The sequence below is a fragment of the Lutra lutra genome, chromosome 5 (assembly GCF_902655055.1).
Source record: "Lutra lutra chromosome 5, mLutLut1.2, whole genome shotgun sequence".
Classification (NCBI taxonomy): domain Eukaryota; kingdom Metazoa; phylum Chordata; class Mammalia; order Carnivora; family Mustelidae; genus Lutra; species Lutra lutra.
Genome location: NC_062282.1, coordinates 120,609,204 through 120,632,852, shown reverse-complemented (window position 1 = coordinate 120,632,852; position 23,649 = coordinate 120,609,204). Strand labels below are relative to the sequence as shown.

The window sequence follows — 23,649 nt, the reverse complement described above, 5'->3', positions numbered from 1 at the left end:
CTCTTTTTTTTATACTTCCTGGGACATATACTCACACACTTATGTTCTTCCCTTTAGTTTCTGGCACAGAGAAATTTCCTTCCTTCTTTCCTTCCTTCATTCCTTCCTCCTTCCTCCCTCCCTCCCTCTTTTTTCTTTTTTGTAAACTCAGTCTTTTATTAGACTTTGGAGTTTGATTTTTTATGGAATTTCTAGGGGTATTTATATGGAATTTTTAGAGGGTTCCACATTAGCTCAGTCTGCCCTACTACTGGAACCAGACGTCCTTCTCTGGTATCTTTTACAAATTTTAATATAAGATGGTTACATTTCTTTCTGGAAGTAAGTGAAGTATTATTCTACCTTTTCATTTATTCAACATATATTTATTGAACATTGACATGTAAAATCACTAGGTTGGATACTAGGATTCATAGATGTCTCACTCTTGCCCTGAATGGACTGTGTGGATGATAGGCAAATAGGCAGTGTTAGTGGAGTATAGCAAGTTCATGATCAGTGTGTGCAAAGTGTACTATGGAAGCATCAACAAGGGGCATAGAATTCCACAGAATAGTCAGTGTTGGCTTTCTAAAAGATAATACTGAATCTTGAGAGAGGAGATATTAGCCAGGTAAAGAAGTAGGAGAATTATTCCTGTAAGTGAACATTGTAATTAAGATATTGAGGTCAGAGAGAGCATAACTTATTTAGGAAAGGTAAGCAGTTCCATATGGCTAGAGTGAGACAAGTGGGAACAGCCTCAGATCAGAGATCGCAGGGTCCTTGAGGGTAGGAATGAGAAATAAGCTTTACTCAGATGATATGTATTAGCTAGGGTGGAGAATCAGAATCGCTACTAAGAGGAATTACATTATAGTGAAGATAATGGCCTGGAGAGTCAAAGAACAACAGAGTAATTAAGAGATGTGGCAGAGGTCAATGGATTGGTCTGTGAATGGAATTTTCCCGAGTACCAGTGTAGCAGAGGATAAGTGGCATAACCTGAGGGAGCTACACCAGCCCTGGTACATACAGTGCTTGGCTGTCTTCCCATAGTGACAGAGTTTCGCTCACCCAGAGTGGATTCCAGCATGAATTCCTTCAAGGATTGTCAGGCTGCCTTTGTCAAAGTGGAGCTTTCTGGTGTGCAGAAGTTAAAAAAAAAAAAAAAAAGTGAAATCTGAAATTGCCAATGCAAGGGGATATGCTTTGTAGATGCATGGAGGACATCACTTTATGTAGGAAGGTAAGCAGCCTACTTAACCTATTGGGAGGTGTTAAAGATCCTGATCTTCATATGTCTGACTCGTCACTGATCTGAGAATAATTAATGATAGGAAGATACTTTTGTACATAGAGCACCTTAAATGGTTCTACCAAAACTCTGTTGGATATTATGTAGCTGGGGATGGCAGTCAGGCAGTTTACTCATTCAGGAACAGGTAATAGAGGAGCATTTTCATTAGGACACTACCTATGACTAGGATAGTATGTCAGCCCTCTAAAGTGGTCTGAGATGAAGCATACAGTAATAGTCTCCTCAAGATAATTAGAATATGAATGTTGTTACAGAGGCTCCTTGACAGTATGACCAGGCCTTTCTGATTATATACTCAGCCCTAGAGCAAGTCCTATTTATGTTAGCATATTCAAAGATATTGAGCCCAATATGAATTATCCAAAGACCCAGCTGATACAAGCGACCTGAAGAGATCCGAAGGCTTGTTGTAACATGAGCATAGTTGGAGTAGGTCTTCTCCAGCTTGATAAAAGAGACTTCCATTGCACCTGTCTTCACGGGTGCTGAGTCGGGTTGTTTCTCAAACCCTTCCAGTTTATGCAGCACTGAGATTATAGCAAGTTATCTGCTATTTCTAAAAGGGCCTCAGGAATGGAAAACTCTGGTTAGATCATTTCTCAGCGGTTTTCGACAACCCCAGCATCAGTACTTACAGAATGGTGCATCTGCTTAGCCTTATGAGCTGTCTGGATGAGTAAAGCTTACAGCTGCTCTAGGCTGCAGTGACCTAGATAATCAGCTTGAATGCTGACTTCAGCCAAGACACGTCAGCTCCCAGACATAGTTGTTGACTTTGGCAGGGCAATGCAGGGCCACAGGAGCTCTTGCTATGATAGAATCTTCCTTATATATGTCATGATCCTCCTTATAATGGCATGGGAGATGACTAGTTATCCTTGGTACAGGCACTGTGAAGTGGTGTAGGCCAGATACGGGCAAAAGTGAAGAAAACCCTCACTATCTACAGTGCCGATGATTTATGTGGATCCCAGTGTACTTGTGCTCCCTTTTTCAGGAAGAAGATCAGGTATTTTTCCAAGTATAATTTCTTCCTCACCCCCAGCACTTCAATGTAGACTGGGGTTTAAACTCAAACTTCACATATTTTGTGTAAAAAATATATGTAAACCTCAAAAACATCAAGAGCTTCTACAGGTCCTGGATGGGCCTGCCATGAGGTTATCTTGGGTGGTATAATTCAAGAGCTGGGGAAACAGGACAATTCCTAGAAAGTAGAATCCTTGGAATCTTGATGACATAACTTCTCAAGGTTGGCCAAGAGATTGGGCCATTTGAACTTTTATAGGACCTTGTGAGTAAGAGCTTATTCAAGAACAGTGTTCCACAGGATAGTAATAGGCATCTCTGCCTATATGAAGTCAATTAATTTTCTTTACTGTGGACTGCTAGGAGTCCTTCCTGGGTTCTTGAGTACTGTGAGTGGTTCAAGCAAAGACAGAGTCATGTAACTTTTCCAAACCTACAGGAAATACTTTCTTCTGGGCCTATTAACCAGTCATTGCTCCTTGCAACACTTACTTGTGAATCACTGAGTTAAAGTTTCTCTATTACTTCCCCTAGTATCCTTTGAATAACATAAACTAAGTTGGGCCTGGTGATCCTTTAACCTTTAAGTCATCTATAAGTGGATCTTTTTTATTTTCTAAACTGCTTATGGTTTGCTTTTTTGGTGATTTATCTCAATTTTAATGAAAATAAGATAAACACAGATACTTCTTTTATGAGATACTTCTTTTATGAGGCAGTCAAAGTTATATGACAGAGATGGAACTCAAAATTATGTCAAAGAAATTTTGTTAGATTGAAATGCCTTTACTGTTGAAATACCCATATAGCTGAGATGTTACTATGAGCATATAACACATCCACATATCTTATATATACATATATATTAATATTAAAAATTCAAGAAAGGAATATATGGGCATAATATTGATATCAAGATTCTTTTAACTTAAATATTCAAAAAAATTAATATAAGTTTAGATAAATTTTTGTAATTGGTTGAGATGATCTAAATACAACTTTTGATTTATAAATCTCTATTTATTATTTATTTATTTATTTTTTATAAACATATAATGTATTATTAGCCCCAGGGGTACAGGTCTGTGAATCGTCAGGTTTACACACTTCACAGCACTCACCATAGCACATACCCTCCCCAATGTCCATAACCCCACCACCTCTCCCTATCCCCCTCCCCCTGGCAACACTCAGGTTGTTTTTTTTTATCATATTTTGTTTTATCATATATATATTTTTTTTGTTTTATGATATACTATTCCTGCTTATAGCAAGCCAAAAATGAAGCAGTGTGGTTTATAATATGAAAAACATGTATTGGAAGTAGGTCATGAAATTGAAAATTGGCTACTTGCCAGGAGCCACATAAATTTTGGAGGAAATGCATTTTCTATAGGAATGATTTGTTACAGGAATAGCAAGTATTTATTGAAAGCATTGAAATGGTGAAAAAGTGACCTTAGGCAATATCAGATTCATCATTCAGAAGTGTAACATATATCAGATATATAATTTATTTTGAAACTTTGAAAAATAATCAGTTTTAATTACCTCAGGTGAAGGGCAAAATGCGAAAAAAAAGATGCAGTGAAATAGAAACAGAGTAATTTCTCATGCATGCAGATGCCACTTTTATTTTTACTGTATATGGCCTACCAGTTATTGGATATGGATTTCCCACTGTACATCCATATATTCACAAACTCATGAATCTTTTACTCTCCTAGGAGGCATTTTGTTTGGGAGTGTATCTGCTTTCTTTCCTAACATCTGCTCTCTACTTATCTGTTTGTCTTCTTCTAGCCTAACAGTGAGATGCAAAAGCATGCTATCAGTTTGATTCTTCTAGCAAGAGGGAAAGAGCAGCAACTGCTTTAGTTCCTGGAAACTCTTTCCAGAAGCCAGGAACTCTGGGAAATTTTCCAGACCAGCTTATGGAGAGAGTGGGCTAAAACTGCCCATCCCTATTCCCCTATCTAGGAATCAGTAGGGCCTGAAAGACAGGAAATAAGAAGGAATGCCTCCCTGCCCTACTCCTGCCCTCCACCCCTCCCCGTCCCCGCACTGCTCCCCACAACTCCATATCTTCGCTGATTGGCTAGATAGTATTCTTGGCTTTAGCATTCCATTAATCGCTTAAGAGAAAAGAAGGTCAATGGTGATGGGCGACTTTGTTCTTCATTCAGCAGTGGCAGCAGTAAGCAAAAACTGAATATACTGCAACAGGCACTTAAAACCCAGTGCCATACTAACGTTTGTTCGATAAAATGTTATGAGGCATTCTTCAGAAGCACCTTTTAAGAGGCTATAATACGCCATTGAGTGGATATTGCTTAATTTACCTAACCATTCTGCTATCAATTGTTTCCATTTTTCAGGGTCATAAATAACTTTACACATACACACTGTTCTTTCTAGTGTGTGTGCATTTTTACTGTGCATTTACATGATTTTATTAGCTGCGGCCTGTACCTTCAGGAGTTTTTGAAGCCATTGAGTGTCTTGGCACATACTTCAGAGGAGCATGGCTAACTGCCACTTCACTGCTGAATGGGAAGGGAATGTTTTTCCCAATGCCCTCCTTTCATATCCTACTCAAGGCAACAGAGGTGACCTAGAAGAGAGTATGATTCCCCTAAACTAAACATATTGTTGTTTGAGGCAGAGACACCTATTACCAGAAACTAGAAACATCTGAGAGACAAATTCATTTTTGGTGTAAACCTCTGTTTCAAAGAAGCATGCTGGATGTGAGCGCAGAGCATTTCCCGAAGCTTAATGTTCACCTAAGGTTAATGCTGGCCTTCAGCAGTCTCATGATTAACATTTCCAATCAGGTCATTAATCTGCAGGAAATGCTTTGTATTTCGATTGCTGTTTGCTTAATGAAGAAGTGAAAAATTTAGTAAAGGATGATTACATGAATTTGAACAAAGAAAAGACTGTTTTTCTAATATGCACAGTGGCACCCCCTAGTGAGCACACTTGTTAAATGTAAAAAAGTTAAAGTAATTTAGATTTTGGAAATGCAAGGTTTTTTATTGATCTTTCATAGGTTTTAATAGATCTGTCATAGCAAAAGAAAGCACCTTTTTGTAAAAGTAAATAAATAAATAAACCAATATATTTTCATAATGTGAAAAAAACTGAGATAGACCCAGCAGATAATTTTCTTTAGAAAGAAATATTTAAATTCTCATTTTACAGTAATATTTTAAAATTTATCATTGTAACACTGAAAACTTTTATTGTAATTAGAAAACTCTTTTTTGTTTTCGCAGGTCAGAAGGGGTTCTTTGTTTGAAATAATTTCTTTTCCGGCAAAGACTGCTTTAACTAGCATAATATGTGCTTCATATGCAGCACTAATTTATCTGGTAAGTTAAGAAAATTACTAGAATCTAGGTATAAATGTACTTATTTCATGTAATGTTAAAGATATAGATATATAGTAAATTCATAAACCAAGGTACTGTTCTCTTGTTACACAAAATAATTTTACATTAGAATTTAATTTTCTAAAAAAATTACTCTTCTGAGGTATACTTAATCCATTTCTGAGGCAAGTCAATCCATCAAAACCAAGTTTACTTGAATAAAGTTTGGTTTTATTTTCACAGCTATGGTTGTTTTGTTTAAGCCATTGTGCCATGGTTGGCTAAAGTTCAGTGTTCCATCATTTAAGTCTATGATATTGGGGAATACAAATATTAGTGTACTTTGAATTATAAGTTCTGTAATTCAAAAGTGTTCCTTACAAAGTGTGACAGAAGGAGCACCTGGGTCGCTCAGTTGGTTAAGCATCCAACTCTTGATTTCAGCTCAGGTTATGATCTCAGGGTTTTGAAATCAAGCCCCGCATAAAGGCTCTGCACCCAGTGTGGAGCCTTCTTGGGATTCTCTCACTCTCCCTTTACTCTTCCACCGCCTTTCACAAATGTACTTTCTATCTCTCTCAAAATTAAAATAAAATAAAATAAAATAAAAACAAAGTGTGATAAAATATAAAGGATTTTATAAATTATAAGGGGTTATTTTCTTTTACTCCATTGCTATTTATACTTACCTCTCAACTTTTTTTTCAAAAAAGTATAATACAGAGAGAAAAATACACAGCTTGATGAATTATCACAAAATCTATTTATCACACACATCAAGAAACAAAATGTAACCGTCATTCTAGAAACCTCTTTCTCACTTCTTTCACAATCATGAACCTCATCTATAAAGGGTAACCACTATTTTGACTTTAAATATCATAGACAATTTAAATTGTATATAAATTAAATAATATACTATATATTCTTTTGTATTTGTCTTTTTTTGCTCACTTGCCATTAATGAGATTCATTCATTGCCTACATCAATAGTTTGTTGGTTTTCATTGCTGTGTAGAATTTCATTGATTGAATGCATAAATAATTCAATATATATCCTATATATATGTTACTATCCACACTATGGTTGAAATTTTATATTATTTACAGTTTTGGCAACTGTGAATATGCTTTCTATGAATATTCTTGTACATATGTTTTAGTAATATTTCTGGACCACAGAATATGTAGGTATTCATCTCTAGTAGATACTGCCCAATAGCTGCTATTGTCGGTCTTTTCCATTTTAGCCATTCTTGTGAGTATGTAGTATTATCACATTGTGCTTGAATTTACATTTCCTTGATTATTAATCAGACTGAGTTCCTTTTATGCATTAAGCAGACATTGGGATCTTTTGTGAATTTCTGTTAAAGTCTCTTCTGTTTTTCTATTCTATCCTTTTTATTATTGATTTCTACTTTTAAAATATACTCTAGGCATAAACCCTCTTTTGGTTATTTCTTTTATTCTGTGACTTTCTTTTGCCCTTTTAGCAGTATCTTTAAACCAGACTTTTTTAGTTTTAATGTTGTCCAATGTATTAATCTTTTCTTTATGTTAGGTGCTTTTTATATCTTAATTAGGGCAGCTTGACCTATATCCAAGGTCATGAAATGGTTCCCTCTGATATATTGTAAGAGGTTTATTATTTTACCTTTCACTTTTAGATTTATAATTCGCCTGGAATTGCTATGAGGTAAGGAACAAATTTTTCCTCCATGGGTATTCCATTGATCCAACTCACTTTGCTGGGGAGAAAATACTTTTCCAATTGCCCCAGAACATTTATTTTGTCATAAATCAAGTGTGTTTTTATGTGTAGGTCTGTTTATTGACCCTCTGTTCTATTCAATTAATCTATTTTTCTATTTTTATACTGATTCAACATTGTATTATTTTCAAGAGCTTTATAAGTCTTGATAAGTAGTAGAATAAGTCCACCCTTCAATCCATGAGCATGGTATATCCCTCTATTTATTTAGGTCCTCATTAATTTTTCTTAATAATTCTTACAGCTTTTTTGTTAGTTGGTTTTACACAGTTTTGTTAATTTTTAAAATCATATTGAGATACACAATAATATTCTTTTCCCCATTACTTATAGATTGGTTGTGGTCCCAATTAAAATATGAGCAGGTGTGTAAGTTGACTAATTTATTTTAAGATTTACAGGGAAGTGAAAAAGGTCAAGAATAGCTAAGACATCCTTGAAAAAAAAGTAAAGGAACTTACTTTTATAAACATAGCAATAGTTTTTTAAAGAGCCAAACTTATATTTTGCAAGTGTTTAAAATTTTTGAGACGTGTTCAATATCTTAAATGTGAATCTCATACAAAAATGACATCCAACTGATCTTGGATGCAAAATGCTGCAAAAAAAAAATGGGTGGGATGAAATAGCTGTGGTGAAACTGAAACAAATAAGACTAAAACCAAAATTAAACTCTAATTTCTTGAAGGCATTTGAAATTATCCCACATGACTTGTCATTCTATAAACTTTCTAAGTAGGTATTAGAAACAGTTTTTTGGTGACCTGATAATTGGTCATGTATGCACCCAAGGTCTAGGAGAGGTCAGGGCTGGAATTATGATTTTGAAAGCAAATAATTGTATGTTGGAAGTTAACGTCCTGTGAGTGGAACCATTGTGGAAAGAGTGAAAAGTCTGGAAGTGAGAAGAGTGGAAAATCAATGAGAATGTAAAAAACAGCAACATTTAAGGGGAGCTAAGAAGAAATCCTAAGAAATCTAAGAAGAAATCTAAGAAGAAAGAAGTAGGAAGAAAATCAGGAGACAAAATATCAAGGAAATAGAGACTCAGGAAGTTTTGAGCAGTTAAATGTCAATTACCAGGAGAAAAAAATCAAGTGAAATAAAAGATTTGAAAAGTGTTCATTAGATCTAGTAGTAAAGATGTTGGAGTCAACCATCTTGTAACTATCTCAGTGGTGTGATAGAATAAGGAAGACAGAAATATGCAGGTTTCAGTGAAGAGGAGATGATAATATCAAAGCCATGAATATAGACCCTGGTTTGATCAAGAAAAGCAAGCATATATAGCAGTCAAAGAGAGAAACAGGGTTCCAGGGACTTTTATTTTAAGATGGGAGATACTTGAACACATTATAAGTTTCAGGGCAAGAAGCAGTCAAGAAGGAGAGGCTGAAAAGGCAGGGAATAATTGGTAGAGAAGAGGTAGGGTATAGATTACAAATAGACATAGAGATACTGACTTCAGTCAAGACATTTTATTTTCTGTGACTGGCAGGAGTGGTTAGAATGGACACAGATAAAATTTTGTAGGTGAGGGAAGAAGAAATATATCAAATAGGACAGGGCTTCCTGATCTGTTTTGGGGGGGAGGGGAAGGGAGAGAGAGAGAGAGCATGTACAGGAGCAGGCAAGCAGGGGGAGGGGCAGAGGGAGAGGGAGAGGGAGAGGGAGAGAGAGAATCTTAAGCAGGTTCCATGCCCTGCATAGATCCTGCCACAGGGAACTCGATCTCATGATCCCGAGATCATGACCTAAGCCAAAATCAAGAGTCAGATGCTTAATGGACTGAGCTACCCAGGTGCTCCCCTAATCTTTTTTCACAACACGGCATACATAAAAAATGACCCAACTGGGGGTTAAACGGATGAAGCTGTTTGCAGCTGGAAGTGATGGACCTCAAGGTTTAGAGCTCTAGGTTGGGATACACTTGGATGCAAGTAACAAAAAATAGCTGGCAGTTCCTTAACTGATGAAGACATTTAAATATCTCACTTAATCAGAAGTCTAGAGTTAGGTGGTTCCCAGGTTTGCACAGTGGGTCTACAATGTCATCTAAATCCAGGACCTTCCCACCTTCCTCCTATGCTATCTTGTTTATTGTTTTGGTTCTTAGGTTTGCTGCCTCATGCTCAGGCATCCTATCTATATCAGAGTTCAAAGCAGGGAGGAGGGGATAGTTATTGAGGCAAAAGACAAAAGAATCTTTCTTTTCATGTAGGAGAAAAACTTTCAAAAATCCCTCCTGACCTCCTCCCCGGCAGATATATTTTATTTTGTTGGCTAAAACAGTGTCACATGACCATGTGCTAACTGTAGGGAAGTGAAGGAAAGCATCTGGTATTCCCTCATTCTATAGTGCAGTGCAGGCCAAGAAAAAGAGGAGGCAGGAGATCAGGAAGAAACTGAGGCCCTCAATCCTTTCTCTATTACCTTCTTTAGGAAAACCTTCTAAGAGTTTATAGCCTATTATGTGAGCTTTAGGCATTGCTTTGGTAAGATAAGCTAGTTTAGGTCTTCTTATATTTTATGGATTGTATTATTCTTGTTGCTTGCCTTAAATAGCATCATCATCGTCTTCATCATTACAGTTCTTAGTGATTCCCAATTTTCAGTTATATTTCTCTGTGTGTTTTGTTTTGACACTCAAAGTACTGAATGGCATTTTTTGAGGGAAAATGGATCATGTGCTTGCTTAGAAATCATTGATCAACTAGCTTACTAAATTCTACCTAATGTATTTACGCCCCTTCAATTGTACACGTAGGTATAAGCAAAGTGTAGGGGGAGAAAGTAAAAACTAGAAGCCAACTTTGAGATATTAACACATTTGGGGACAAATTCAATCTCCCAGAAAGTGTTTCATTTAATTCAGGAGAAGAAAGGAGTCTCATTTAATTAAATCAGAGAGTAAAGATATAAAACATTTAATGAATTGGGTGGAAAGAGCAAAGCATGTATTTATTGAAGCATACTATGCTTTAATTTTCTTTCTAGATGGTGTTGTAATATATTTATAACAAGGAATCAACCTCCTAATGTTTATCATATGCCAGGAAAGGAAGTGCTTCTTTATTAGAATAAGTAGATTAATGACTTTATGTTACACATTTTATTGGACTTATTATTGGAAGTTCAGTCGCTTAAAAAGAAACTTTACTTTTCAAAAAAAAATTTTTTTATTATTAGACTGTCTGTGTTAATGCTGTGTTGGAGAAGGTAAAGAAAATTTTCCAAGAAGAAGAATCCATAAGGCAAAAGAGAGAAGAGAGTGAAAATCTTAGAAAAGCCTTTTCTGAGCCTGTGCTTTCTGAGCCTACCTTTCCTGAAGGTGAAATCAAAGCAAAACCTTACAGGTCATTACCAGAGAAACCAGACAATATTGCAGATTGCCCCAAACTTCCTGCTAATAAGTTGAATAATAAGATCCAGGTTTTACATTCTGTGTTTGACCAATCAGCTGAAATGAATGAATGAGCAAATTGGAACATAAGTATTACTGAGTGGAGCTTGAGAGTTATTATCTAATCGCATTTCATCTCACAAAACCAGGAAACTAGTTTTCATATATTGACTGCTCTGCTTTAAAATGTCACTCTCAAGTATTTATATGATAGAGAAAATAAAGTGAATCTTGATGTAAAAGTATGACTATGATATTTTTTAATGAACAAGAAAGTGTACCCTTTGGAGGGTTAGACTTTATGCTATCATTTATAACATGGGCATATTTATAATACATTTATGTTTTTATTAAAACCTATTTCAAGTACCTTTCCATTATAGTTGGCCCTTGAACATGGGTTTGAATAGTGCAGATCCACTTATAAGCAGATCTTTTTTGATAAATGAATTATAGTACTGGAAATGTATATTCGCTTGCTTATGATTTTACATAGAACATTCAAAATATGTGTTAACTGTGTATATAATCAAGTCAGGCTTCCAGTCAACAGTAGACTATTAGTAGTTAAGTTTTGGGGGAGCCCAAAGTTATATGTGGATTTCCAACTGTGTGTGCGGTTGGCATCCCACCCCCCTGCAATGTTCAAGGGTCAACTGTATTCATCTGGGGGAAAAGTACCTCCATATCAAAATGCTACATATCTTTTTCAGAGATAATAAAAGGATATTTATTTTCTATCAACAGGCTGCATAGTTTGAATCTGCCTTTTATCGATCCTTTTTAAAACTCATCTGTAAAGTTATGAAGGATTTGTAATTCACAGACATAATACATTTTAAAACAAAATATTATTTACAAATCCTATAAGAGAGTTCTGTAAGTGAGGGTAGGATATGACATGACATTTTTTATTTCCAGATCTGAAGGAACACATTTAGAACCAGAAATCAAGTCCATATTCCTCATTATTGCCACTGTGTCCTGAGAGAAAATGCTTCTGTAACTGGCCAGCAAATGAGGGCAATCGTTTTGCCTGCAGAAGGCAGGCAAAAAACTTTGGTTTCTTCCACATGTCTTAAATTCTGGACACGTGTTAAGGCCTGACTGGTCATTGGAGTGTTAGCCCCTGAGATAATTGGCTAGGATTTACCCATCGAGTGATGGTACATTTCCTGTACCAGGTAAATAGCTACTGCCAGAAAAGTATTTATAAAAATCAAACCTTGGGTTTTCAGTAGTCTGAGAAATGAGTAACAAGTGTATCGCTTCATGTTACTCATATTCCATCAGAAAAGGAAATGTAATAATGTGTAGACCCTTAATGATAGGTACTTAATTCATTTATTATTTATACAATAACCAAGGAAAGGAGTCCAGGTGGTTCCCCTAGAATGTTCAGTATTAGGTTTGGGGCTTTAATTAAAACCTAGGCCATTAAGAAGATTACTGTGCTTAGAGAAAAAGTTCCAATTTTGACAGTTTTTTGCACTCTGAATTCATAATGTGATCATCTGGTTCTGATTCTACTTCTTATTTTCTACTATTTGCTGCCAAGTTTTAGATGGTGAGCACCCAAAGTGTTACAGTACGGTGTGGGCACCAGGCAACCAGAATAGTGCTGTTCGTAAATAACAGGCCTGTGAAAGCAGGGTGGGCCGACTTCGCATCCACCCTGCCTGTGAACTCAGCAGGAAGGACTGAGGAACAACACCCTCTATCTCTGCTCTGTAACAGTTACATAAAACACTTAGTTCTACACACATCACAACATTCTCAAAAACAAAGCAAAACAAAAACAAACCTTTGCTTGAAAATTTCACATGGGACATTCAAAGCACATTGGCTCACTGTGTAAGAGACTTCACATCTCTCATGGCTGGACAGCAGCTGTGTGTGTCTTCCTTGCTTGTGAGAGTGTTTGCTTTGGCCTGAGAGAAACTGAGCCAAGATTTATTTGGTTTCGATGTGCAGTACCGGAAGATTAAGGAGTGCACTTGCAGTGAGCACCAGGTGTTCTATGGAAATGTCGAATAAGTGTCTTATGAAGACATTGTAAAGTGTCTTATGAAGCATTGTAAATTGATCCCATTTTGGAGGCAGCATTTTAAGTGTCAAAAGTCTGCTATATATTTGGAAAAACTGAATAATTGAGATTGAAGCATCTCAGTGTATTTAAATTTTACCTATAAAAAGTAAGAATAACAACCAAATGGGGCAGAGGTGGAGAGTGTGTCCAGCCAGTGAAACAAGAATACGAGAATAGAAGAATGGAAGAATACTGATAATTGTTGAAGTGGGTGATGAGAATTTATTATGCTACTCTGTTTAGTTTGTATATATTAAAACTTTTGCATGATAAAGTCTGCTACATCAAAATAGGGATTACCCCCATATTTCTTATTAAATTTAATTTTCTACCTTTTCTTCATTGTGGTTATTGCAAATATTTCCACCCTTCTTAAAATGCACATTCCAAACCTATAGCCTTCAGGTTCCAGTCAATCCAGAGGACTGGATGAAATGTATTTTATATATCCTGATAATCCTTACATCACAGTAAATATGTATAATTTTGAACTGTTCAGCTTTATATGATTTTTAAAGATAAGTAATAAATGTGCCTACGTTGGAAAAATTAATACTCTTTGGTATTGAAGTATGATTATTCTAATATATTCAAAACATACACAACATTTTTCATTGCCATATAGTTTTATCAGAAAGAACTCCGAATAACTTTGAAGTTTCCAGTGGCATAAAAATCAGAGTCACACTTAAAAGGTTCATTAGAAAGAGTCACATAAATATTCCCATTGTCCACTGTCACTGTATGAATCCTTTGCTTTACTCCTTTGGAGCACCACTTGGGTTTTGCTGATGGATCTCTAGGGTTTATAGACTGATATAGTCCTTCTCCTGTTGCCAAAGTAATTTTGTATTTATGCCAGGGGCAAACTATACATGGTCGTCCATCAAAATCCTGGGGAAGAAAATAAATGATTTAATAGTCTGACATTTCCAACATTCACAATAAATCTCAGGCTCAGAACAGATTCTATTGCAGAAAAGCCAGATTAAAGAATAGGCCAGTTTCGCTTTTTTCCTTCCATTTACAAATTATTCAGCATAAGGTGGAACCTAATCTTAGCAGTCATCAAGTTCCTGCTGCATTTGATTAGAAATGCAGCCTGTTAGAACTTTATCAGGAAATGAGCTTGGGCAACTATACCATGTGATTTAAGCTATGATGTTATCTATTAGACGTTAATGTCATTTCTGTGACAGAAATGGGGCAAAGGCATCAAGTGTTTCTAAAGGAACTTTCACTAGCTGCTGGAAGAATGGTAAGTTTCAAATATAAAGAGTTAACTAAAGGCATGAGTGTATATGTTAACTGAGGAGCAATTTGTAATCCAAAGTAGTCAATTCCCAACTTTTTAACGGCCTTAAATTGGTGCTTCTCAAATTTTAAAGAGCATGGGAATCACCTGGATCTTGTTTAAATGCAGATCTTGCTTAAATTCAGTAGTCCTAAGGTAGGGCACAAGATTATGTATTTCCAAGAAGCTCCCAGGTGACATCGATGTTGCTGGTCTGTGGACCACACTTTAAGTACAAAGTCTTATAGGTCTCATTATGGTCCAAAACTGAAGGAAATTCTTTCACATTATCATCACTAGGTGCTTACATTTTGTTTCAGTTTGTATTTTGTACCAGTGGTGGCAGGGGGAGGGGGGGCGCTGGTGACAGGAAGGAGAGGGATGTAGCATTCAGTTTTATGAAGTAGAAAACAAGAAATAAGGCAGCTAGCTAGTTTGGGAATGCAAGGAAGTAAGTTCCCTATTCCTTCCTGAAATAAGCATTCAATGTGTGGTTTCCTTTTTAAAATATACATATTTATATTTTTACTACATCATTCACGTAATATATACTCACTGAAAACAAACTGTGTAGAAATGTATAAAGTAACAAAGTGAATATTTTTTATTTTAAAAGTGGGATCTCATTAGACCTATCATCCCATGACTTGCTTTTTTTACTCAAAAATATATTGCTGACATCCATCCATACCAACACATAGAGATCTGCCTCACAAATTAATGAGGCAGTGGTTACATAGTTTTCCATAGCATGGCTATGCCTATTCAGTTTATTTAAACTGTTTCCTATTTAGGTGGCCTTCAATTTTTCATTGCAACAAATAGTGCCACAGTAAACCTCTCCCATATATATACTTGAACATTTGTGCAATGGTATCTGTAGGATAGATATCTCAAAGTATAATTGCTAGATCGGAAGTCATGCATACTTCCTCTATTCATCTGTGAAATAGTTTCCTTTACATTGTAGGACTGTGAATTCCTGGAATATCAGCAATTATACTCAAAGCATTAAAATACAGTTCAAACCCAAATATAAATGATTTTTGCATACAGAATGAAATATAGACTATAAATAAGAAACATGAATTTGTAGGGGATAGACTTAATTTTACATACCTCTATATCTCCCAAATGTAAAGGTCCTCCTGAGTCTGAAAAGAAATTAAATATTATATCTAGTCACTAAAAAAAAAAAAAAAAAAAGCCTGAAATTTTGATAGTTGTGTGGTTAGCAAACAAATATACAAGGTTTACAAATGAAAAATCAACTCTTACGGTAACAGCGAATATCCATAGCATGATACTCTCCTTTGTGGTAGAAAATGACCACTTCTCTATCATGCACAACAGCTGTCATTCTTTCAGATTTTTTAATGTCCTCTTCTCTGCCAACATAGACAGAAGAATATTCCTTCATTTCGGGATCTTGTTCAGAGCCATCAACATCCATACTAGTTGAACAAAAGAAAAAAAAAAACACAAGTAGTCTTCACAAATTTGGCTACAACTTAACTCACAGAGATTTTATATATATAAATATATATATGTATATATATATATACACATATGTATATTTATATATATAAAATACATAATATACAAATATATACAGATATATAAATATACATATTTATATATATAAATATACATATTTATATATATATATACATATTTATATATCTATTTAGATCTCTAAGATTGATAAAGGCTTTTTTATAGCTATATAAAATAAAACATTCATAAATACTGGGTTATAGTTAGTCATGATTTTGAGTTAGAGACTCAAAGCTTGTCCAAGTTAGGGAAGACTCCCTACTTTGAGGCTGGACTCAGATTCATTTCATTGTGTAAAATGGATATTTCAAAAGTCCCAAGACCCAGAGACTGAAGTTTCACTGTTCTTTTATTTCCTATCATTTCAATGCTAAACAACACCCAGTTATCAGTGTTATTTTCAGCCTTCTCCTAAAGGTAGGATTCTTTAACAGTCTGAATAGTCTTGTATCTCCTGGTTGAGGTGACTCATTTGATTTTGCCTGGATCTGTCTTAGAAATCAACCAGATAACTATTCCAGTACAAGAGGATAGGTATGTATGGGCGCATTTCATTTTCTTAACTCAGACAGACATTAACATCTTATTAACAGCCTTATTTGGGAATTCAAAGAGATGGCTTTCTCTTCAATTAATTTATGTAAGTATGTAAACCCATATTTCTAAACAAAGAAGTCTTTGTGGAGAATTTTCAGGTACTCTATATTTTTTATCAGCACAGATATTCAGGCTACTTTTTTGAAAGCAACCGTTTCAAAGAGACCTCATATAATACTTTAAGAACATAGTCATGGTCTGTTAATTCCTGTGAGAAGGAAACATCAGGACACATCAGTGTCAGGACTGTCGGGCCTTGTAGAGGATTTTCCTGAGGGCCTTCCATTTGGGGGTTTTTGTTTTATGCTACGACAGTTTCTGAATAAAATTATACATCCTGTTTTGGCAAGAACTATATTTTTTCATACTCCACTCCTAATTCCAACTCTTTCTTCTTAGCCCCACCCTCTTTCCATTAGACTTAATCCCAAATTTTTTGGAAACATTCCTGCTTTTCCTCCCTATCTCGGGGTAGAGACTGTGCTGGTCTATAACTTCCAGAAAGTGCAAAGAACGTTGTATAATATTATTTTAGGGTTGGCAAGAACCTTCTTCCCTAGGCAAGAGCACATTTTCAATCTTTGCATGTAGTGAAATAAAAATCACAAGACACAAACTGAGATTACTCAACTGACTTTATTTTTAAAGTAATTAAATTTTCAGATATCCCTGCATGGTTTCTGCCCTCTGCTGGAGAGTGGGGATCTTCAACCATCTGGATAATATCCAGCTTCACAACAGGCATTAGGCAAGTTCACTCCCCGATATGGGTGGACAGGAAAGAGGCTGCCTGCAGCATTTGGGCATGAGATCTTATGTGTAACTTGACCATTATCTTGGAGCAGCACTACTTCAATTATATGAAAGAAATTATATGAAAAAAATTATATGAAAGAAATTAAAAGTTCACGGTAACATCTAATCACAACCTACTTTTTTGGTCACTGATGGACAGGTTTCTCTGTAATCTATTTAGGGAGGAATATATGTCTAAAAAGCAAACAAAATTCTCAAGAAGTAACTACTGACAATAATCTTTAGCACAGAATTACAGAATTTCAAAAGAAAAATTTCAACAATAGATCTTCAAATTCTCCTTTTGCCAAGTTCTCTTGTTGGAGATTATCATTCATTGAATAAGTATTTTCTGAACACATATTATGTGACTGGCACTTCAGGGAAGTAAATCAGATCAGGTCTCTGTCCTTTAGATATTATATTCTAGTTTGGTGAGATCAACAACAAACACCAGTAAACAAATACACAAATGAGGTGATTATACACTACCTTAAAAGCCATGAAGAAAATGAACTGGGCAATATGAGAGAGAAAAGGGAGGCCATTTTGCAAAGAAAAGCCTGGGAAGGTGACTCTGGATGGATAGTTGAGCTGGAATTTAAAAATGCAAACGAACTAGACATTTTAAGAGCTGAAGGAAGAGCATTCCAGGCTGAAGGAATAACAAATATGAAAGCCTGAGGAAAGAGGGGGGTGGAGGGAGGATACTTGGTTAATTTGAGGAACAGATAGGAGACTGGAGCACAACGAGTGAGTCTGGTGAGACAGACAGGAGCCAGGTCATGCCTCACTGTGTATGGATTTTACTCTAAGAGTAATGGGAAGGCACTGAAGGGTGTAAAGCAGGGAAGGGTGACATGATCTATTTTTAAAATAATGCCCTCACTGTGTGAATAGACTGTAGCAAAATAAGAAGGAAACACAGAAATCAGAAAGCTATTGCAGTGGTCCATTTTAACAAGTGTATTTATTTATGGATTTCATCAGATTGGGAAACTAGAGAAAGTTCCAGATAACTTGAGAGGCATCCAACTCTGCCTTACACAAGATAAGGAATTACATATAGAAAAGGAAAAGGAAATGAATCCAAGTGATGGCCCATGATAGTTGTAGAGACCCAGATGGTGTTAAACATCAGGAAGGTTGCCATGGAATGTCCATGATAGTAAACAAAAAACAATTGTCTATAATTTAAGATACTTAACAAAATGATAAATCACATGTCAACTTCAAATATTCTAATTTTGAAAGATGATCCTTCCAAATCCATGTTCTCTTCAAACACGGTAATATTGTCATATTCATAGGAAGTTGTACAGAATGACAATATACCTTTTGTTAATAACAGGGAACTACTTTTTTAATTTCACTCAAGTCTTAGTTTAACATTTCACATAAAAACATATATATGCAACTTCTTTAATAGGGGCACTGGGACCTTGATGAACCTAGCTTAGAACGGTTATAAACCATAGACTCAATTCCTACCCCACAGCAAGAGGGAAAATTTGCTATGTGGCAAGACCAAGAGTCTCCAGGCCTTCTGATGGCTTCTCTAAATATTTAATCTTCCATGACTGATTGGAAGTCTAGAAATATTGGGAGGAAAAGAGCATGGATCATTTAAAAAATAAATTTGTAAAATAGAAATTACTATTTATAAGTAAAAATCTCTATGTGAATGTGTTAGGAGTGAGCTTTTGAAAGAAAGAATTTATAGGCTACAATTTTGAGAAGGTAATTCTGAGCCATAACAAAGACATATTAGATCTTACAATATAAGCCTGGGCTCCAAAACTGAAGTGTGGCAAGTGGCGTGTGTGTGTGTGTGTGTGTGTGTGTGTGTGTGTGTGTGTTGATGGGGAGAGGCAGGAAGGAACTCTGAATTCAAGGTATAAAGGAAAGCATTACACAAACCAAGTTTAGGAAATTACAGAGATGTCAAATTTGTACTCTGGAGTTTGCACTGTTAACTCTTGCTCTAACTAACCTAGTTACTTTTTAAATTATGGAAAAAAGAACATGCTATTAAAAAAAACTTTCACATAAGTAAGTCAAACTGAGGAAGACAAACAATATGTGATTTCAGTCAAATGAATAAACAAAGTAATAAAAGGCAGAATCATACCTGTAAATAGAGAGAACTGATGGCTGCCAAAGGGAAGGAAGTGGTGGGAGGGGGTAGCAAATCCGTAAAGGGGAGTGGGAGATATGGGCTTCCAGTTACAGAATGAATAAGTCAAGAGAATAAAAGACACAGCAAAGGGAATACAGTCAGTAACATTGTAATAGGTTGTATGGTGACAGATGGTAGCTACGCTTGTGATGAGCATAGCATAAAGTATAGAGAAGTTGAATCACTATGTTTTACACCCAAAACTTATAAAACAAGTGTCAACTATACTCAAACAAAAAAGTTAAAAATTAGTTTACAATGATAAACAAAAATACAGTATTTTTACGAAAAGTCAATGAGGACCATGCCATGATTTTCTGGATTAGCTATGGCTGACAGAAGGCTGCATTACTATAACTCTAAACAGTTATCTTGTTTTGCTTCGTACTGGCAGGTACCCAAAGTATACAAATGGCTCAGGTGGCAATATTTACCTCCACAGTATTGGGTGTGCAGCTTTTATAACATTTTGTGACAGGACAGATAGCGGAATAGTAAAGATAAGAAAAATGGGAACAGATGAACTGAAATAGGCTGAAAAAAAAAATTTGCAACACATATGACCAACAAAGGATTATGATTCAGAATAGATGAAGAAATTCTATAAACCAGTAAGAAAGTGCAAAAAAAAATGGGCAAAAGAGACAAACATTTCATGGATGAAGAAGTCTGAATGGCCAGTGATCACACGTAAAGATGCTCAACCTCATCAGTAGGAAAAAATACAAGAAATGCAAGGCAAAGTCACAAATGGGATACTATTTTCTATCCAGTTAACTGGCAAATATTATACCAAGTATTGGTGAAAATATGGAGAAATTAGTAGTGATGACATCAATTAGCAATACCACAATTTGGCATTACCTAGACTCTTCTAACATATCCATGACCCATTAATCCCCCATTAAGTATATTCCAGAGAAACATGCACAGGTACACCAGGAGACATGCACAAGACAAGCAAAACACAGGAAAAAAACTCAAAATGCATCAACCGTAGAATGTAGAATTTTTATGTTCATTCAGTGGAATGCTACATAGTAGTAAAAAATGGGTACATCAAGTTGGATTAATTTCAAAAATATAACCTTAAAGGAAAATTTTTTTTCAAGAATTCAGAGTATGCTTCTATTTTACCAAGTGCAAAGACAGGCAAAACAAAACAATCTATAATGGATATGTAAAGATAAAGTAAATTTATAAAGAAAAGCAAGGTGATAGTAAACACAAAATTTCTTACATCTCAAAATATCACATTTAGTCTTATATTTAAAATTACTCTTTTAACATTTAAGTTGTATCCTATATTTGTGTAGCAAATGATCCAAAAACCAAGAAAATGTGTCTGTGGACTTAGATCATGAGGGGACTATTTGAGAATTTATTCAGCTTATTTAAAAAGTTGGCACTAGAAGAGGAAATAAATGAATATTTTCTTTTTCTAGGCCAAAAAATTAGAAAAGAAATTCTAGTATCAAGCAAGTAACAAAATACATGAGATGTGGAATAGCATCAAAAGTTAATTAAGTTCTCCCCCACTTACAAAGAAATGAGAACAAAATACAATCCTTCAAGTTTCAGTCTCTTTAAACTGAGTTTCAGCAGGTTTTGCACCCCAAGCAAGGAAAACTGCAGTGAACTTTGCAGGGGCTGATAAGAAAAGAGCAGAGAACGCTGCACTCAATGATAAAGGTTTCAGAGAACTATGATTACAGTCTTGCATTTTACTTAGGAAAATATTATCATATCTCTCAAATAATGGTCATATTCACTTATGATATCTGGTAATATTTATAATTAACACCCACATTATACTTAAATATTGTGAATATCACGGTCCATTCAGACAGTAACAAAAGTCAATTTATTGTATTGTATGTATGTTTGTATTACTATTACTTTGATGCACATTCATATGCACCCACATATTTCCTTTATTTTGAGTCAACTTTAAGATATCAAATCTTAACTAAATAAAAAGAAGGTGAAAAATTAACTGATCTATACAGTTTGGGTGCTAGATGAAGAAAAGTTACTTCTGAAAAATTTAGCCATTTTGCTCGATTTTCCTCTTAATGTTTTTTGGCCTATGCCTCAAATAGGTTTCTAAAGGTGCTAACACCATATAAAATTATGGTTTAGCTAAATGGATCATCAATCTCTATCAGATACATTTCCAGCACAGGTTGAATTTAAAAAAAAAAAAAGGTTCCATAAACCATTGGAAACAAGAGAGACATGAAATTATAGGAACTTACTTGTTAGTCCTCTTGAGCTCTGACAAAGGCACTTTTACTAAGTCTGGGGCCTTGGTCTACACATTATCAGAAAGCATAACTCTAGGGTCACCTTTGCTTTTAGTTCAAAGAAGAGAAATGCCTTAGATATCTCTTTGGATGGCAGAATAATAGTAGATAAAACTATCCTTCAGTGAGTGCCAAGCTCTTGGACTGTTTGCATACCTGAGTTCACTAATCCTCACAAAACCTCCAAGGGGTAAATAGTATATTTATTTTCCAGATGAGTAAACTAGGGGTAAAGGATCCTTTTTAACGAAAAGTTTCCTAAAACCACCAAGTAGCAGTCAAGATTCAAACCTCTATCTTCTGAGTCGAAATTTGGTGAATATTGGTAAAATCTTAACATTTCATCCAAGTAGCACCCACAGGTTTATAAAAACACCTGGCCTGCAAATAAACTGCCTTAAAAGTACAAAACCTTTTAGCAAAATAAAGATATCTGTGAACGTATATATGTATATGTGTATCACCAAACATCATTCTGAGTTTTTTAAAAATTAGGAATGCTAAGGTGCAAGTAGTTGCGTCACCAGATGTTTAAAACCGAATAGTTCCCTAATCATTTAATAAAGTCACGTAGCTGCTCTGGGGTCCGCTACCATGTCCCTGCTATTAGAGATCTGTGATCACAGGTGAGTTCATATGGGTTTGAATCCGTGCTGTGTGTGAATTGGGGCAAGTTGCTTAACTTCACCGCGTTGCAGTTGCACGTAAAAAAAGGTCTGCCACATAGGGCTGCGGTGGGGAACACACGCTTCACTATAAATCAAGTGTTTTAGAGCAGGACCGCCCGCGGGAAACGCTCCAATCATGTCAGCTGTCATCTCTAAGGTCCTTCCAGCTCTGACAATTTATCAACGCATAGCTTCAAGCTGTATTAAACACTTTAGTAAAGACGGTCAACCGTAGTTACAGGGAGAGGCGCCCAGGAACCAGAGGCACCGTCTACGGGTGGCTGTCCTGATGCGGTGGGCTGTTCCACCTACAGACTTCGGGAGACGAGTCTCTACGACCGCCGGAGCTGCAAATACCCCTGGGCAGGTTTAGCGCGCACAAATGCCAGGAAAGCTAATTTAAAAAAACAAAACACAAAACACAAAAAACGCCCCTCCTGCCTCATCCAGGAGGCGAGTCCCGCGTGGGACCAGACTCCAAGGTGAACAAGCTCGGCAGGCCTCTGGGCGGAAGGGGCCTGGAGGTTAACGGTTAAGGAACGCGTACCCCTCCTGAGAAAGACCGGGAGCAATGGCCAACAACATGCCCCTCGACCGCTCCCAGCCGCCGCCACCGGAAACCGGAGCTCGGGCCGGCAGCCCAGGCGGAAGCAGCGGCGCTCGCGAGCCCCGCCCAACCCCGCGCGAGAACAGAACTTACCTTCCTCCAGTTCCTCGCTCCGCCTCCGCGAGACAAGCCAGCCGCGGAGCCCGCGTGACCCTACTGCGCCTGCCAGGGTTCTGAGCACCGCGCGGAGCCTCCGTGGGGCGGAGCGAAGTCGCCCACGTGACCCGAGAGCGTCCGGCCCCGGAGACTGCAGGCGGATGACCTCCACCCTCCCCACCCTCTGAACGTTGTTCCGCTGCGACCTCCGCACTGATAGTCGTGAAAGTGTGCTGACAAAACGTAGGTGGCATCTATTTATTTAGTAATGTTTGTTACTGTCACTACATTTATCCACATTTTATTTTAAGTTTATTTGCTTATTTAAGCAATCTCTACACTCAGCCTGGGGCTAGAGGTCGAGTCTCAGGCTCTTCCAACGGAGCTAGCCAGGCCCCCGCCACGTACACATTTTAAATGCGCCCACCAATCTCACTCTCAGAAATGTACCTAATAATATTTCCAAAAGTTCCTCAAAGTGCATATGATCCATGTATAAGGACGCTTATTTCAAGCAAAGAATGAGAATAGCTGAAGATCAGCAACAGGGAAGGAAGGTTAAATAAAATCGTGTGGAC

At 36.4% G+C, this 23,649-nt stretch overlaps 2 protein-coding genes across 8 annotated transcripts in view; one reads left to right on the top strand and one right to left on the bottom strand.

The window, feature by feature from the left end:
• SPATA9 (spermatogenesis associated 9) overlaps window positions 1-13,495 on the top strand; it is a 36,333-nt gene extending 22,838 nt beyond the window's left edge. For all 7 annotated transcript variants that reach the window (XM_047731124.1, XM_047731126.1, XM_047731125.1 and 4 more), the window contains 2 exons: window positions 5,611-5,706; window positions 10,670-13,495. In XM_047731124.1, the coding sequence (XP_047587080.1) occupies window positions 5,611-5,706; window positions 10,670-10,957 (384 nt within the window). In that variant the 3' untranslated portion in view covers window positions 10,958-13,495. The remainder of the gene's footprint in view (window positions 1-5,610; window positions 5,707-10,669) is intronic.
• An 84-nt stretch (window positions 13,496-13,579) lies between these two features.
• RFESD (Rieske Fe-S domain containing) lies at window positions 13,580-23,325 on the bottom strand. The gene is given in 6 exon segments (XM_047731127.1): window positions 13,580-13,866; window positions 15,386-15,420; window positions 15,545-15,720; window positions 23,069-23,224; window positions 23,226-23,295; window positions 23,298-23,325. Coding segments are annotated over 6 exon segments (729 nt in total). The 3' UTR covers window positions 13,580-13,602.
• Between the last annotated feature and the right edge of the window lie 324 nt (window positions 23,326-23,649).